Source organism: Hylobates moloch, unplaced genomic scaffold (assembly GCF_009828535.3).
Source record: "Hylobates moloch isolate HMO894 unplaced genomic scaffold, HMol_V3 SCAFFOLD_15, whole genome shotgun sequence".
NCBI lineage: Eukaryota > Metazoa > Chordata > Mammalia > Primates > Hylobatidae > Hylobates > Hylobates moloch.
The window spans coordinates 12771743-12788032 of NW_026652290.1; the positions used below are offsets into that span (position 1 = coordinate 12771743).

A 16290-nucleotide genomic window follows, 5' to 3' on the forward strand; every position below is an offset into this window, starting at 1 on the left:
AAATAGGTGAGTAAAAAGTCCACCTAGTATCCTGACACTTGCCCTCTTTACAGAAAACTGCTAACGTGAGCAATACTATACATGTAGTGTAACTCCAAAAAAAAAAAGGAAGAATAAAACAAACAAAACAAAACAATGACCAGTTACCCAATACCTCTGGCAACTTAGAGCAATCAAGTCATGTGTTACAGAAGATGTAAATTGCAACTTGTAACTCACTATAACATAATTGTCTCTGTTACCCCCATGTGAAATACAGAAATGCTTCAATAATTAGATGGTTTTTTCTTTAAATCAGAAATGCTTTAACAGTTCACTGAAATATAATTCTGATCAAAGAAGTTCCTCAAGTATTCTTAGATGATAAAACAAATTATTTTTGAAAGCTAAGGTGATTTGCTATCCATTATTTTTTCCCCTTTAATAGCACACGTTGCCCCTAATCAAATGGAAGAATCATGACAACTTGGCCTTTTATGAAAGTATTTTTACAAGATAAGACGTATTCTTGAGGCATTTAAAGGATTGCAGAAAGGAGGTAAAAATGCTGCTTATGTCTCAGATTTTATTTCTTTTGATTAGTTTAATCATCCTAGAATAACTTAATAATAAATAGTGGTTTAAATTAAAGACACTACAGTCATATATTTCTGTATAACTAAAAGCAACAGGAAACACATTTTTAAATGCCATTTTGTATATTCTGTACTGAAACACTTCTGGTAAGGACTGGCCATAAAAAGAAGTGGTAATCTTCACATTTATGAAGTTCAAGTTATATATATACTTAAAATTTGTTTATTAGTAAAATGTTTGGTCTTAAACTATACTTCATTTCCAGCAAGCAGAGGCCGTAATTTGTTAATGGGAACCTTGGTATTTTACAAAGGGTTTAACAAAAACTATTCATATTTCTGAAAATTAGGAATTTTTAAAATGATTGAAGTCTTTTTTTTTTTTTTTTCCAATTTCATTTCAATGACCGGGGTTGGATGTTGTTTTATTCAAGATAGTAGTTTATTCAGACAAGACCACAGGAGAAAGAAAAGAAAGAAAGAAAATCAATTATCCCATGTGAAAGCTTTTAAAACCACTTTGCCAGTTCATGTCACTATTTTAATATTGGAATGTGAACCAAAGAGTCTACATATCTTTTGTATTGCTACTGAATACAGCCAGATTTATATATGGAAGAGTGCTTGGTTGTTTTTTGTTTTGGCTTTAAAAACAAGCAAACAAAAAAGCTTAAAACAAAACAAAACAAAAACGATGTTGGTAGTGCTCTTCACATACACATTCCCTTTAAAATGCAGTTTTGAAAGTGGAGTAGAGGGGTTAGCTCCTCTACCTCCTTGTGTCCCCGTTGGGCCCACCCCATCCCTCTCCAGCCAACACAGTGGCTGTCGTAAGAAAGTGTGTCATACTGGCTCCATTTGCACGTGAACTCTGTGCTCATTTTTTGCAAGATCCATTTCCAGAAAGTCTTCAGGTATGTCCTGTAAAGTCTTCCCACGATGGCTCACTACCTTTGTTTCACCTGAATGATGATGCTGGCACAGTCCCATCTTACACGGTCTCACTAGGGCTAGGCACACAGCAGCCAGGGCCATGCCAGCTGCGCAGGAGTAGAAGGCCCTGCTGTAGATCTTACTTTGGTCCACCAACAAACCTGGAAGAAAGCATGGCATCCGTTAACAAGCATCCTTCCTAGACATAAGCCCCTCACCCAGGCGACCATCCCATTCAGAAGCCTCTCAGTTTCATTGCCTTCCTTGTTTTCTTTTGTGTTTCTAAAGAAAAATGGGTGTTAAAGGCAGAAATCTTTACTAAATTGGAGAGGAGAAAGAGACAAACACACAATGTACTTGTTCTTCTTGGGCTAAGTCTGTCCTAGCAGAGGATCTAAAACCTGAGACATTTAGATGCATACTTCTTTGAAAAGGTAATATTCTTTGGTAGGAAGGAACTGTATTATTTTCACTTGCGTTCACTTTAGGTATTTTTTTTTTTTTTTTTTTTTTTTAGACAGAGTTTTATTCTTGTCGCCCCAGGTGGAGTGCAATGGTGCAATCGCGGGTCACTGCAACCTCCGCCTCCCAGGTTCAAGCGATTCTCCCGCCTTAGCCTCCTGAATAGCTGGGATTAGAGGTGTCTGCCACCATGCCCAGCTACTTTTGTATTTTTAGTAGAGATGGGGTTTTGCCATTTTGGCTAGGCTGGTCTGGAACTCCTGACCTCAAATGATCTACCCGCCTCATCCTCCCAAAGTGTTGGGATTAGAGGCATGAGCCACTGTGCCTGGCCCACTTTAGGTATCTTTTGACAGGGGATACGATTTCTAATCACAAACACTTTAAAGACCCATTTGGGATCTAAGATATGAAACATACCTATGTCCCTCCTACAAGGAAAGATTCTGTACAAATCAATTAGGTATTTACAGAGTGCTGCTATCCATTCCCAAATACCTTTCCTAAGAAAGGAAGATGACTTACAGAAGTCCATTAGTTCTATCATTCCAAAAGTCAGGTGGGCTCTGAAGGTAATAAGTCCATGAGTTCTTGTCTAGCATGAGAGAAGGCAAGGTGATAGAAAAAGCCTGGGTCGGCAGGCGCGGTGGCTCACGCCTGTAATCCTAGTACTTTGGGAGGCCAAGGCAGGCAGATCACGAGGTCAAGAGATTGAGACCATCCTGGCCAACACGGTGAAACCCCATCTCTACTAAAAATACAAAAATTAGCCAGGCACGGTGGTGGGTGCCTGTAGTCCCAGCTACTCAGGAGGCTGAGGCAGGAGAATCACTTGAATCTGTGACGTGGAGGTTGCAGTGAGCCGAGACTGTGCCACTGCACTCCAGCCTGGGTGATAGAGCGAGACTCCATCTCAAAAAAAAAAAAAAAAAAGCCCTGGGTCAATCTGGACTACAGACACAGCTTCCAGTCCTGATTTGACCACTAATTTACCATCTGACCTTTGGCTTCAATTCTTTGGCCTTCAGTTTCCTCATATTTAAATCAAGAGGGCTGGCTCAGGTAATCTCTAATCCCTGGCAGCTCTAAAATTCAATGGAAATATATAATGGCAGTAAGTTTTCTTCTGGCTTGAATAGGAAGCTAGCACAATTCATAAGGGAAAGTAGACAAGCGTTTGTATTTTGTATATTTAAATTACCTGCAAGGGGCGGTCCAGCCAGTCCTGCTATGCTCTGAATGAAGATGTAGACCCCAGCTGCAGAAGACATCTTCTCGATGCCCACGACATCATCCTCAGCAAGCAGTGGAATGTGGGTCCCTCCTATTGTTCCAACCATAAACCCAAAAAATATGCTACATGACATTAGACCCCAGAATTCAGTAGCAAAAGTAAAGGCAAACAGAGACACAGTCAATAAGATGACGCAGATGAGCTCAATGTAAATCTTACGAATGGGCTCTCTGTTAAGGACAAAACCAGCTCCGATCCTCCCGAAAACTTCTGCAATGGCCATCGTAGATAACAAAAAAGCAGCGCGGTCCTGGTCAATGCCCAGACTAATGCCCAGAGGAATGATGTACAGGGAAGGTGCAAAGAATCCCAGTGTTGCAAAGAGACCAAATAATGCATAACAAATAAAACTTTTCTCTTTCAAAATGGAGAAGTCTAATAGCGGGGCTTTCTTTTCGCTTGGCCTGGCGCTGGTCTTTACCAGGACCTGCTGCATGTCGGCCTTCGGCTCCAGTTCCGGGTTAGTGTGAGTAGGCACATTTTTAGGTGAGGTAGTTAGTTCTACTCCTGAGTCAATGGAGTCTATTGAGGTTCGTGTCTTCTCATTTTCAAGCATATACTGCGCTTCTTTCCGATTTTCCTGGATGACTATTTTCGGTGACCCTGGTCCTCTGATGATGATGGGTCTGAGCAGTGCTCCGAAGACGACAATGTTTAACTGTAGTAGGCCCACGAAGAGGAGGCTGTATCTCCAGCCAATGCGCTCCTTCAGAGCCATGATTGCTTGAATAGGCAGGAGTGAAGAAGAAATAAAATATAAGGTCAATAATGGACTTAAGACCTGTGAGAAGCCATCAAGAAGAAATATGGATCCAGATTTTGTTATAAGTTCTGTGGAAATTTATTATACTCAGCAGTATGAATGTACTCAATCTTTATTTATTTATTTATTTTTTGAGATGGAGTCTCGCTCTGTCACCAGGCTGGAGTGCAGTGGCCCAATCTCAGCTCACTGCAACCTCCACCTGCCGGGTTCAAGCGATTCTCCTGCCTCAGCCTCCCAAGTAGCTGGGACTATAGGCGTGCGCCACCATGCCCAGCCAATTTTTGTATTTTTAGTAGAGACAGGGTTTCACCATGTTGGCCAGGATGGTCTCCATCTCTTGACCTCGTGATCTGCCTGCTTCAGCCTCCCAAAGTGCTGGGATTACAGGCATGAGCCACTCACTGCACCTGGCCTTTTTTTGTGTGTTTTAAGTAGAGACAGGGTTTTGCCATGTTGGCCAGGCTGGTCTCGAACTCCTGACCTCAGGTGATCCGCCCACCTCAGCCTCCCAAAGTGCTGGGATTACAGGTGTGAGCCACCGTGCTCAGTAAAATATTTTGTTTTGAGATGATCTACACACAGATAAGAATGCTGTCTTTATTAGCATAATCTAAATCCACATTGAATGTAGCTCTTTTGAAAAAGGAGAGGACGTAACAGGTGAACAATTGCAAATTATTAGATTATTCTGGAATGCATGTGTCAAGAAAGCCCTACCACTGGATATGTGCCCAGTTAGGAATTCAAACCTATTATTAAGGTGGTCTGAATACCTAAAGTGGGGGTTAGGGAGGACAGATCCTAAAAATGAGCTGGAGAAGAGACGTAAATAATCTCTCATTACACATACACTTAAAGTCATCCATACTGTTGGCAAAAGTTAGCATAGCAAGAATACCTGAGTGGCGTCCCTCATCCACATTCATACTTAGACTGTTGTAGTTCACCTACCTGGTGCAAAAGCAAACACAGCGAAACATTCTCCTGTGGAAGCAACTGCAGTGACTATGGAACGTCTTTTGCCAAAATACTGTGATAGGATGGTTACAGTTGGGAGAAAACTAAAGCAGTATCCCAGACCTGCGAAAGAAAAGTCAAGAAAGCCAATGAGACCCACATACTGCTTGAGACTGGAAGGATGCATTCAAAGATCTGGGATTTTTGGTTTTGCTTTTTGAATCTTAAGTTCTAGGAGCCAAGTAATTGATTCTGGACAAAGGTGACGTTGCAAAGAAAAATGGGTTTCATTAAAGGTCTGGATAAACCTCAGCGGGTGTTTGGGATACTAAAAGTAGAACTTTTTTTTTTTTTTTTTTACTTTGCAACACTTTTTTTCAAATTTGTATAATTCACAATGGATGAAACTATTATTGCATGAAATTTTATATAAGATTTCTATCTAGAAAGAAATAAGTCATTCCATATGTGCAGAAATACAGGAAAAATTTAAAGTCTGCAAATCTTAACAACTGTGTGTGTGTGTGTATCTATCACCTATGAGGAATATATGGCCTCCTTTTATTGCTCATTTCTTTTTCTTTTTAAACAGACAGGGTCTCGCTCTGTTGCCCAGGCTGGAGTGCAGTGGTGTGATCACAGCTCACTGGAGCCTTGACCTCCCAGGCTCAAGTGATCCTCCCACCTCAGCCTCCAAAGTGATAGGATGGTTACAGCTGGGACCACAGGCACACACCACCATGCTTGGCTAGTTTTTTATTTTTTGTAGACATGGGGTCTCCCTATGTTGCCCCAGTTGGTCTCAAACTGCTGGGCTCAAGCGATCCTCCTGCCTCAGCCTCCTGAAGCGCTGAGATTACAGGCATATGCCAGCATGCTGGCTACTCCGTTTAAATGGGAAAAGGTTTTCTTAGGCCCCCAAGAATAAGTCTGGCATGTTACACTTCCCCTACAGCCCTGGATCCTCAGACACCGAATGGAGAAATACTGGCTATAGAAATTCGTCTTACTTTGTAAAAATGCTATCTTTTGACTGCAAGTATAGCAAAAGAGAAGTTATCATCATCATTGGTGAAGATCAAACAAAAACTCTTGGGCACTTGAGAACAGGTTCCCAGGTCCCCTGAAGTCTATATAGCTCAGTTCAAAACTACTGATCTGAGACACTGTTAATGTTAAAGAAAAAAAAAAAAAAAGAAAGAGAAAGAAATATAGTTTGCCTTTAATTTCCTCCTTCCCCTTCCTTGTTCTTCAAACTAAGTGTCTAGACAACTTCTGAGCCAAAGAGGAACACTTACCAGAGATGATGCCGATGGCGACGTACATATGAGAAACCTCTTGTGAGAAGGAGGCGGCCACCATCCCGGTGCTGACAAGTAGCCCCCCCAACATCACCACCAGACGGTGTCCGAAACGATTGCTCAGGACTGTGGCGAGGGGAGCTGCCGGGAAAGAACAAAATGATATTTTAACTCACAGAGGCTTCAGGGTTAGCTGCCGTAAGACTCCTTCCTCCATGTCTTGCACATGGAAGGATGATGTCAAATATAAATACGGCTGGGCGCGGTGGCTCATGCCTGTAATCCCAGCACTTTGGAAAGCTGAGGAGGGAGGATCGCTTGAGTCCAGGAGTTCAAGACCAGCCTGGGCAACATGGTAAAACCCCGTCTCTACAAAAAAATACAAAAATTAGCCAGGCATGGTGGTGTGCACCTGTAGTCCCAGCTACTCGGGAGGCAGAGGTGGGAGGATTGCTTGAGCCTGGGAGGCAGAGGATGCAATGAGCCAAGATCACACCACTGTACTCCATACTGGGTGACAGAGTGAGACTCTGTTTCAAGAAAAAACAAAACCAAACCATAATACATTTCATGCAAAGTCAGTGCAGGAATTATTTTACTATTTGTTCAAATTCAACACGATTTGTCAGACTCCTGAAACAGCCAGAATAACAGCATAAAACTTTTATCTATAGTTTTAGATGACTCTGACTCACCATGAGCATCTATAAAATTAGATATGTATTTAATGTTATTCTATAATAAAAATTGGTTTTCCTATGATTGCTTGAATTATTTTTTCTCTACTCACTGCTTTGGGTTCTTTTTAAAAAGCTCCATTTGGGGTCAGATTCTAGTTAGTTTCTTTCTTTTCTTTTTTTTTTTTTTTTTGAGATGGAATTTTGCTCTTGTTGCCTAGGCTGGAGTGCAATGGCATGATCTCGGCTCACCACAAACTCTGCCTCCTGGTTCAAGCGATTCTCCTGCCTCAGCCTCCCGAGTAGCTGGGATTACAGGCATGTGCCACCATGCCCAGCTAATTTTGTATTTTTAGTAGAGATGGGGTTTCTCTATGTTGGTCAGGCTGGTCTCGAACTCCCGACCTCAGGTGATCCCAAAGTGTTGGGATTACAGGCGTGAGCCACCGTGACCAGCCTAGTTACTTTACAGGATGAAAGAATGTGAATTCTAAGTTATGCACTCCTGAAGGAGAGTTGCTATGGGATAGATAATTGAAAGTGGATCATCATTTGCTTAGCCTCTATAAGCTGTATCCCCTAGGACATTTAAATCTGGCAAATTAGTTTCCTAGTTATAGGTTACTTAATATTAACTTGACAACAGTGACATAAGTGAGCCATTGAGAGTTGAGTCAAGGAACAACAACATGCTAGAAGAGGAAGTGGGAAGAAAAGGATCCCATTTTTGGGGGTTATCTATATATATCTACTATGTTAACTATTAGAATACTAAGTAATCTTGGATGTAGCTCATAATAAAACCACTCTCATCATTTTGAGCCAGGATGTTGGCTCAAAGCATTAACAACTAGAATAATAGCATTTGGAAGAATTATCTTCTGGTATAATAGTATTAAGTGGAAATTTCTTGTTGACTACATTTTTATTTTTAGTTATAAAAGACCTAAAACTTAAGCCTTGGGATTTTCTTTTTATTTAGATTACCAAATGTAACATTTTTGTCCTAATTCATTTGTTATCTTTCTAAGATGGTAATTAAGCATTCCACAATTTAAAAATTAAGTTATCTTGGCTGGGTGCAGTGGCTCACACCTGTAAATCCAGCACTTTGGGAGGCCGAGGCAGGCAGATCACGAGTTCAGGAGTTAGAGACCAGCCTGGCCAACATAGCAAAACCCCATCTCTGCTATAAAAATACAAAAAAATTAGCCAGCCATGGTGGCAGGTGCCTGTAGTCCTAGCTACTCAGGAGGCTGAGGCAGAAGAATCACTTGAACCTGGGAGACAGAGGTTGCAGTGAGCTGAGACCGCACCACTGCACTCCAGCCTAGGCAACAAAGTGAGACATCTCAAAAAAAAAATTAATTTATCTTGATATTCACTTAAAGTGGAACCAGGAACTACTTCATGAAACTTGTAAGGGATAGCATGAGAACTAACAAGATAAATTTCTCTCTCTTTTTTTTTTTTTTTGAGACAGAGTCTTGCTCTGTCTCCCAGGTTAGAGTGCAGTGGCACAATCTCAGCTTACTGCAACCTCTGCCTCCCAGGATCAAGTGATTCTCCTGCCTCAGCCTTCTGAGTAGCTGGGATTACAGGTGCCCACCACCACACCTGGCTAACAGGAGAAATTTCTACCTTACCCAAAGGGTAAAAACATGTAGAACTGCCTCGTGAAGACATTCTATGGTTAAAAATGGACTACATTTAAAGAAGGGCTTTAACTTCAGTGATAACTTCAGAGATAACAGTTCCATGACAGAGTGTAAGGGTAAACTCAGGGAAGTTTAAGGTCAGCCTGGTTAACTTTCTTTACTTTTTTTATTTTTTGAGATGGGGTCTTGCTCTGTTGCCCAGGCTGGAATGCAATGGCATGATCATGGCTCACTGCAGCCTTGACCTCCCAGGCTCAAGTGATCCTCGCTCTGCAGCCTCCTGAGTAGCTGGGATAACAAGTGTGTACCACCATGCCTGGCCAATTTTTTATTTTAATTTTTTGTAGAGATGGAGTCTTGCTATGTTGCCCAGGCTAGTCTCAAACTCTGGGGCTCAAGTGTTCCTTTCATCTTGGCCTCCCAGAGTGATGGGATTACAGGCATGAGCCACCATGCCCAGCTTGGTTAACTTTCTGAGGTGAGTTCAACAGCCCTTTTCTCTTGGAAAACCCTTGGCAATTATTTCTGACAGACCAATGAACTCATGAGACCTGGCAAGTATATCCAATAGCCCTTTATAGGACCAAGTGAAGATTAGTATGTTAAAAATGATACTGAAGCCCCATTTTATTTTACACTATTGGGTCTGGGAGTATATTATGTAATGACAAATCAGTGAAGTCCTTTAGGGAAACAGGTGCTTGGAATTCAGAAGGTCTCCCCAGAACAATATTTGTAATTTCACCTTATCTCCTTGTACACATCTCATTTTTCTTCATGCATCCACATTTACATGTTTCCACTTGGAATTATGAGATTGGGGCCTGGTATGTCAGCAATTTTTTTTTTTTTTTTTTGAGACAGAGTCTCGCACTGTTGCCCAGGCTGGAGTGCAATGGCACGATCTGGGCTTACTGCAACCTCCACCTCCCGGGTTCACGTGATTCTCCTACCTCAGCCTCCTGAGTAGCTGGCATTACAGGCACATACCACCATGCCCAGTTAATTTTTTGTATTTTTAGTAGAGGGGGTTTCACTATGTTGGTCAGGCTGGTCTCGAACTCCTGATCTCGTGATCCACCTGCCTCAGCTTTCCAAAGTGCTGGGATTACAGGCGTGAGCCACCATGCCCGGCCGCAACTTTTTTCTTTTTTGAGATGGTGTCTCGCTCTGTTTCCCAGGCTGGAGTGCAGTGGCGTGATCTCAGCTCACTGCAACCTCTGCCTCCCGGGTTCAAGCGATTCTCGTGCCTCAGCCTCCCAAGTAGCTAGGACTACAAGTGTGAACCACCGTGCCTGGCTAATTTTTCTATTTTCAGTAGAGATGGGGTTACACCCTGCTGGCCAGCCTGGTCTTGAACTCCTGACCTCAAGTGATCCACCCACCTTGACCTCCCAAAGTGTTTACAGGCATGAGCCACCGTGCCCGGCCATCAGCAACTTTTTGATGTTGCTTCTTAGACAGTGACTATATCCTCTCATCCTCACAAAAGGGGGTTGACTGCACTCCTCAAGGGAATTTACAGAATCCTAAGAGTGTGCAGACAGCAGATGTTTAATACATGTGTGTTAAATTGAAGGCTCTCATGGCTGGCAAATAAGGCTTTTTTCTTCAGTGCCTTTTGTTTCTTGCCAATCCTCAATGCTCTGAAAACCCTGTTAGTTGGGGCTAGGAAGGACCAACAGGTGTATAAGGGAATGAAAGCACCACAAACACACCAAATACCATTACCAAGGTAGCCAAATTAAAAGGGACCTACACTAATGTCATGGTTAGGCCGAAAGATGTACTAACCTGAAAATGTTAAGACAAACACACAGATTGAGATTATCCATGAGATCCTGCTATTGGATTCATTAAAACTGTCCATTAAGTCATTAAAGAAGACACCAAATGTCTTGATGATGCCATAGGTGAAGACTTCAACGAAGAAAAATGAAACAGCTACCGCCCAGCCCCATCCTCCATCAGGCACTTCAGTATACACGTTGGCTTTGGAACAAAGCTTTAATTTATTTTGGGTCATTCTTAATCTGAAAGAAAAAGTTAAAAAACAATTCAGATCAGCAATAGCATGAGGATTGATGATTCTCATACTCTTAAGCAAACATAACAGATAAGAACTACTTACCCCATTTCTTAGGTTGTTGAATATTTATTTATTATTTATTGAGATGGAGTCTTGCTCTGTTGTCCAGGCTACAGTGCAGTGGCATGATCTCAGCTCACTGCAACCTCTGCCTCCTGGGTTCAAGCAATTCTCCTGCCTCAGCCTCCCAAGTAGCTGGGACTACAGGCATGTGCCACCACACCCGGCTAATTTTTTTTTTTTTTTTTTTTGAGACAGAGTCTCGCTCTGTTGCCCAGGCTGCAGTGTAGTGGCGTGATCTTGGCTCACTGAAATCTCTGCCTCCTGGGTTCAGCCTCCCGAGTAGCTGAGATTATAGACGCCTGCCACCACACCTGGCTAATTTTTGTATTTTTAGTAGAGATGGGGTTTTGCCATGTTGGCCAGGCTGGTCTCGAACTCTTGACCTCAAGGGATCCACCCGCCTTGGCCTCCCAAAGTGCTGGATTATAGGCATGAGCCACCACACCCAGCTGATTGTTGAATATTTAAATCATGTACAAGTAGTATAAAGTATTTGGATAATTTTATGTATATATACATATATACAAATCTTGGTATTGTACATGGGGCCTCCCAAAAAGACAGTTAAATGGGAAAAACAAACAGACATGAAGAACCAGAGCAGAACAGAGCATATTGAAGGACACCAAATGGCCGCCAGACCAAGTATTAATGCTGACCTTGAAGGACTCAACTTAGGCAAAAAAAGACTGAATTGACCATAGGAAGGTTGATCAGAAATGAAGCCTAGAAAATGGAGGCTGAAAAGCAAACACTGGCCGTGCATCCAGCACCTTTCACCGAGTGTTTGAGATACCATAAGCATTTCTGCTTGATGTCCCTGGCCACCGCGATCACCCAGCCAACTCTTCTTCCCCCGCATTTTCCACTCAGTGAGCAATATTCTGATTATGATTTGGTGTTCCATGTGGATGTACCTACACAGACACAATGTCACTATAAATCAAAATGGGGGCATTCTGTCTTCTGGGAGTTTGTAAAGCAGGAGTAATTTCCTCACAGTTGACCACCACTTAGTATATTAGCGATTGAATTTCCAAGTACATGATGATACTCTAGAATATGGTGTCTAAATAAGGTACTATTATACAAGCCTGTGAGGCCCATCTGGACACCAGTTAACTGAGTTACCCCTAACCTCACTGTGCCTCTCCATTCAAACTGCAACAAACATCAGAACAAGCTGGCCTGTCTTAACACCACTAAGGAGACATTGACACTGACCTTGACATTGGTTTAACTTGAGTCTTCTGGATTGGGCTCTAGCACATGAATACTGTCTTTTTCAAAGCCTCTGTAATTACATATACTTTGAAACAGTCATGTGTATTTTTAGCCTAACTAAAAATTAATGATATCTATAATAATCAATGAGTCCATGGTCTTACAGCTCTTAATGGCAACCAACTTCAAGTTTAAGAATTCTTTATGGCCGGGTGCAGTGGCTCACACCTATAATCCCAGCACTTTGGGAGGCCGAGGCGGGTGGATCACCTGAGGTCAGGAGTTCGAGACCAGCCTGGCCAACATGGCAAAACCCCGTCTCTACTAAAACTACAAAAAGTAGCTGGGCATGCTGGCAGGCACCTGTAATCCCAGCTACTCAGGAGGCTGAGGCAGGAGAATTGCTTGCACCTGGGAGGAGGAGGTTGCAGTGAGCTGAGATCATGCCACTGCACTTCAGCCTGGGCAACAGAGCAACACTCTTGTCTCCAAAAAAAAAATAATAAGAATAAGAATTATTTACATATGACCCAAAGCAATCTACAGACTGGATTCCTATCAAAATACCAATGACATTATTCACAGAAATAGAAGAAAAAAATGCTACAATTTGTATGGAACCACAAAAGATCATGAATAGCCAAAGCCATCCTGAAAAAAAGAACAAAGCTGGAGGCATCACACTAACAGACCTCAAAATATATGACAACACTACAGTAATCAAAACAGCATAGTACTGGCATAAAAACAGACACACTGACCAATGGAACAGAAGAGAGAACCCTGAAATTAATCCACATGTCTACACCCAACTGGTTTTTGGCAAAGGTGCCAAAGACATTCATTGGAGAAAGTTCAGTCTCTTCAATAAATGGCACTTTGAAAACTGGGTATCGATACAAAGAATGAAGCTAAATCCCCACCTTTCACCCTATATAACAATCAATTCAAAATGGATCAAAGACTTAAATGTAAGACCTAAAACTATAAAACTACTAGAAGAAAACATAGGGGAAACACTTTAGGACATTTGTCTGAGGAAAAATTTTTATGAATAAGACTGGAAGAGCACACACAACAAAAGCAGAAATAAACATGTGATTATATTAAGCTAAACAGATTCTGCGCAGCAAAGGAAACCTATTAACAGAGTGAGGCCAGGTGTAGTAGCTCACGCCTATAATCCCAGCACTTCGGAACACCAAGGTGGGTGGATTGCCTGAGCTAAGGAGTTTGAGACCAGCCTGGGCAACATGGTGAGACGCCATCCTTACTGAAAATACAAAAAATTAGCTGGGCCTGGTGGCACACACCTGTAGTCCCAGCTACTCAGGAGGCTGAGGGACGAGGATTGCTTGAACCCAGGAGGTGGAGGTTGCAGTGAGCTGAGATCATGCCACTTCACTCTAGCCTGGGTGACAGAAGGAGACTCCGCCTCCAAAAAAAAAAAAAAAAGAATGAAAAGACAACCCACAGAAGGGTAGAAAATATTTGTAAACTATTCATCTGATAGGGGATTAATATCCAGAATATACAAGGAACTCAAACATCTTAACAGCAAAAAAAACTCCCCAACAATCTGACTTAAAAATGGGTGAAGAGGCTCATGCCTGTAATCCCAGCACTTTGGGAGGCTGAGGCGGGTGGATCATGAGGTCAAGAGATCGAGACCATCCTGGCCAACATGGTGAAATCCTGTCTCTATTAAAAATACAAAAATTAGCTGGGTGTGGTGGCATGCACCTCTACACCTGTAGTCCCAGCTACTCGGGAGGCTGAGGCAGGAGACTCACTTGAACCCAGGAGGCGGAGGTTGCAGTGAGCCGAGATCGCGCCACTGTACTCCAGCCTGGCAACACGGCGAGACTCTGTCTCAAAAAAAAAAAAATAAAAATAAAAAATAAATAAAATGGGTGAATAATCTGAGCAGACATTTCCCAAAAGACATACGTATGGCCAACAAATATATTTAAAATCATTAAGGAAATGCAAATCAAAACCACAGTGAGGTATCATCTTACCTCATTGGGATGGCTATGATCAGAAGACAAAAAATAACAAATGCTGGCAAGGATGTGGAGAAAAGAACTCTTACACACTGTTGGTGGGAATGTAAACTAGTACAGCCAATATGGACAACAGTATGGAGCTTCCTCAAAAAACTACAAATATAGGAACACTTTTACACTGCTGGTGGGACTGTAAACTAGTTCAACCATTGTGGAAGACAGCGTGGCAATTCCTCAAGGATCTAGAACTGGAAATACCATTTGACCCAGCCATCCCATTACTGGGTATATATCCAAAGGACTATAAATCATGCTGCTATAAAGACTCATGCACACGTATGTTTACTGTGGCACTATTCACAATAGTAAAGACTCGGAACCAACCCAAATGTCCATCAATGATAGACTGGATTAAGAAAATGTGGCACATATACACCATGGAATACTATGCAGCCATAAAAAAGGATGAGTTCATGTCCTTTGTAGGGACACGGATGAAGCTGGAAACCATCACTCTCAGCAAACTATCGCAAGGACAAAAAAACCAAATACCACATGTTCTCACTCATAGGTGGGAATTGAACAATGAGAACACTTGGACACAGAAAGGGGAACATCACACACCGGGGCCTGTCGTGGGGTGGGGGGAAGGGGGAGGGATAGCATTAGGAGATATACCTAATGTAAATGAGAAGTTAATGGGTGCAGCACACCAACATGGCACATCTATACATATGTAACAAATCTGCACGTTGTGCACATATACCCTAGAACTTAAATTAAAAAAAAAAAAAAAAAAACCACGTTGTGCACATATACCCTAGAACTTAAATTAAAAAAAAAAACAAAAAACCACAAATAGGGCCAGGCGCAGTGGCTCATGCCTATAATCCCAGCACTTTGGGAAACTGAGGTGGGAGGATTGCTTGAGCCCTGCAGTTTGAGAACAGCCTGGGTAACATAGGGAGATGCTGTCTCTACAAAAAAGTATAAAAAAAAATTAGCAGGCCAGGCATGGTGGCTCATGCCTGTAATCCCAGAACTTTGGGAGGCCAAGATGGGTGGATCATGAGGTCAGGAGTTCGAGACCAGTCTGGCCAACATAGTGAAACCCCATCTCTACTAAAAATACACACACACACAAAAATTAGCTGAGTGTGGTGGTGGGTGCCTTTAATCCCAGCTACTTGGGAGGCTGAGGCAGGAGAATTGCTTGAACCCAGGAGGCAGAGGTTGCAGTGAGCTGAGATTGTGCCACTGCACTCCAGCCCGGGTGACAGTGCGAGACTCTGTCTCAAAAAAAAAAAAAAATTGGCGGGGTGTGGTGACACATACCTGTAGTCCCAGCCACTTGGGTGGCTGAGGTGGGAGGATTGCTTGAGTTGAGGCTGGAAGCTTGAGGCTGCAGTAAGAAGTGATCACACCACTGCACTCTTGCCTGGATGACAGAGCAAGACCCTGTCTAAATTTTTTTTTTTTTTTTTTTAAGTTGGCTGGCGTGGTGGCTCACACCCATAATCCTACCACTTTCAGAGGTCGAACTGGATGGGTCACTTGAGGTCAGGAGTTCAAGACCAGCCTGGGCCGGGTGTGGTGGCTCACGCCTGTAATCCTAACACTTTGGGAGGCTGAGGCGGGCGAATCACCTGAGGTTGGGAGTTTGAAATCAGCCTGACCAACATGGAGAAACCCCGTCTCTACTAAAAAAAAAATACAAAAATTAGTCGGGTGTGGTGCGCATGCCTGTAATCCCAGCTACTCGGGAGGCTGAGGCAGGAGAATCACTTGAACCTGGAAGGCAGAGGTTGCGGTGAGCCGAGATCGTGCCATTGCACTCCAGCCTGGGCAACAACAGCAAAACTCCATCTCAAAAAAAAAAAAAAAAAAAGACCAGCCTGGCCAACATAGCAAAACACTGTCTCTACTAAAAATACAAAAATTAGTAGTAGTGTGAGCCTGTTATCCCAGCTACCCAGGAGACTGAGGCACGAGAATCACTTGAACCTAGGAGGCGGAGGTTGCAGTGAGCCGAGGTCACACCACTGCACTCCAGCCTGGGCAACAGAGTGAGACTCTGTCTCAGAAAAAAAAAAAAAAAAAAAAAAAAAAAAAAAAAAAAAAAAAAAAAGGCTGGGCGCAGTGGCTCATGCCTGTAATCCTTTGAGAGGCCGAGGCAGGTGGGTCACTTGAGGTCAGGAGTTTTAGGCCAGCCTAGCCAACATGGTGAAACCCGGTGTCTACTAAAAATGCAAAAACTAGCCAGATGTGGTGGCACGTGCCTG

The 16290-nt window shown here is 42.7% G+C and overlaps 3 protein-coding genes across 4 annotated transcripts in view; 2 read left to right on the forward strand and 1 right to left on the reverse strand.

Annotated features, from left to right (window-relative positions):
• Positions 1–16290, forward strand: part of LOC116483633 (keratin, type I cytoskeletal 17-like) — a 137691-nt gene that overhangs the window by 87720 nt on the left and 33681 nt on the right. The window lies entirely within an intron of this gene.
• The window catches only part of ARSG (arylsulfatase G), a 186525-nt gene that overhangs the window by 8324 nt on the left and 161911 nt on the right, over positions 1–16290 (forward strand). The window lies entirely within an intron of this gene.
• SLC16A6 (solute carrier family 16 member 6) lies at positions 1095–15400 on the reverse strand. Of its 2 annotated transcripts, none has more exons than XM_058429000.1 (6): positions 15344–15400; positions 10418–10656; positions 6286–6429; positions 4982–5110; positions 3172–3987; positions 1095–1669 (listed from the first exon to the last, which is right to left on the reverse strand). In XM_058429000.1, the coding sequence occupies exons 2-6, from the start codon at positions 10647–10649 to the stop codon at positions 1419–1421; spliced, it is 1572 nt and encodes a 523-aa protein (XP_058284983.1). In that variant the 5' UTR covers positions 10650–10656; positions 15344–15400; the 3' UTR covers positions 1095–1418. The 2 variants fall into 2 exon arrangements, with proteins under 2 accessions (XP_058284983.1, XP_058284982.1); XM_058428999.1 differs by lacking the exon at positions 15344–15400 and adding an exon at positions 10755–10831.

Bases quoted from the DNA above. Each gene is read 5' to 3' on its own strand.
- SLC16A6 (XM_058428999.1), bottom strand. The intron at 5,111-6,285 runs GTAAGTGTTCCT...TTTCTTTCGCAG, and splicing joins CGCCATCGGCATCATCTCTG to GTCTGGGATACTGCTTTAGT. The intron at 1,670-3,171 runs GTAATTTAAATA...GCTTTCTTCCAG, and splicing joins GGCTGGACCGCCCCTTGCAG to GTTTGTTGGTGGACCAAAGT.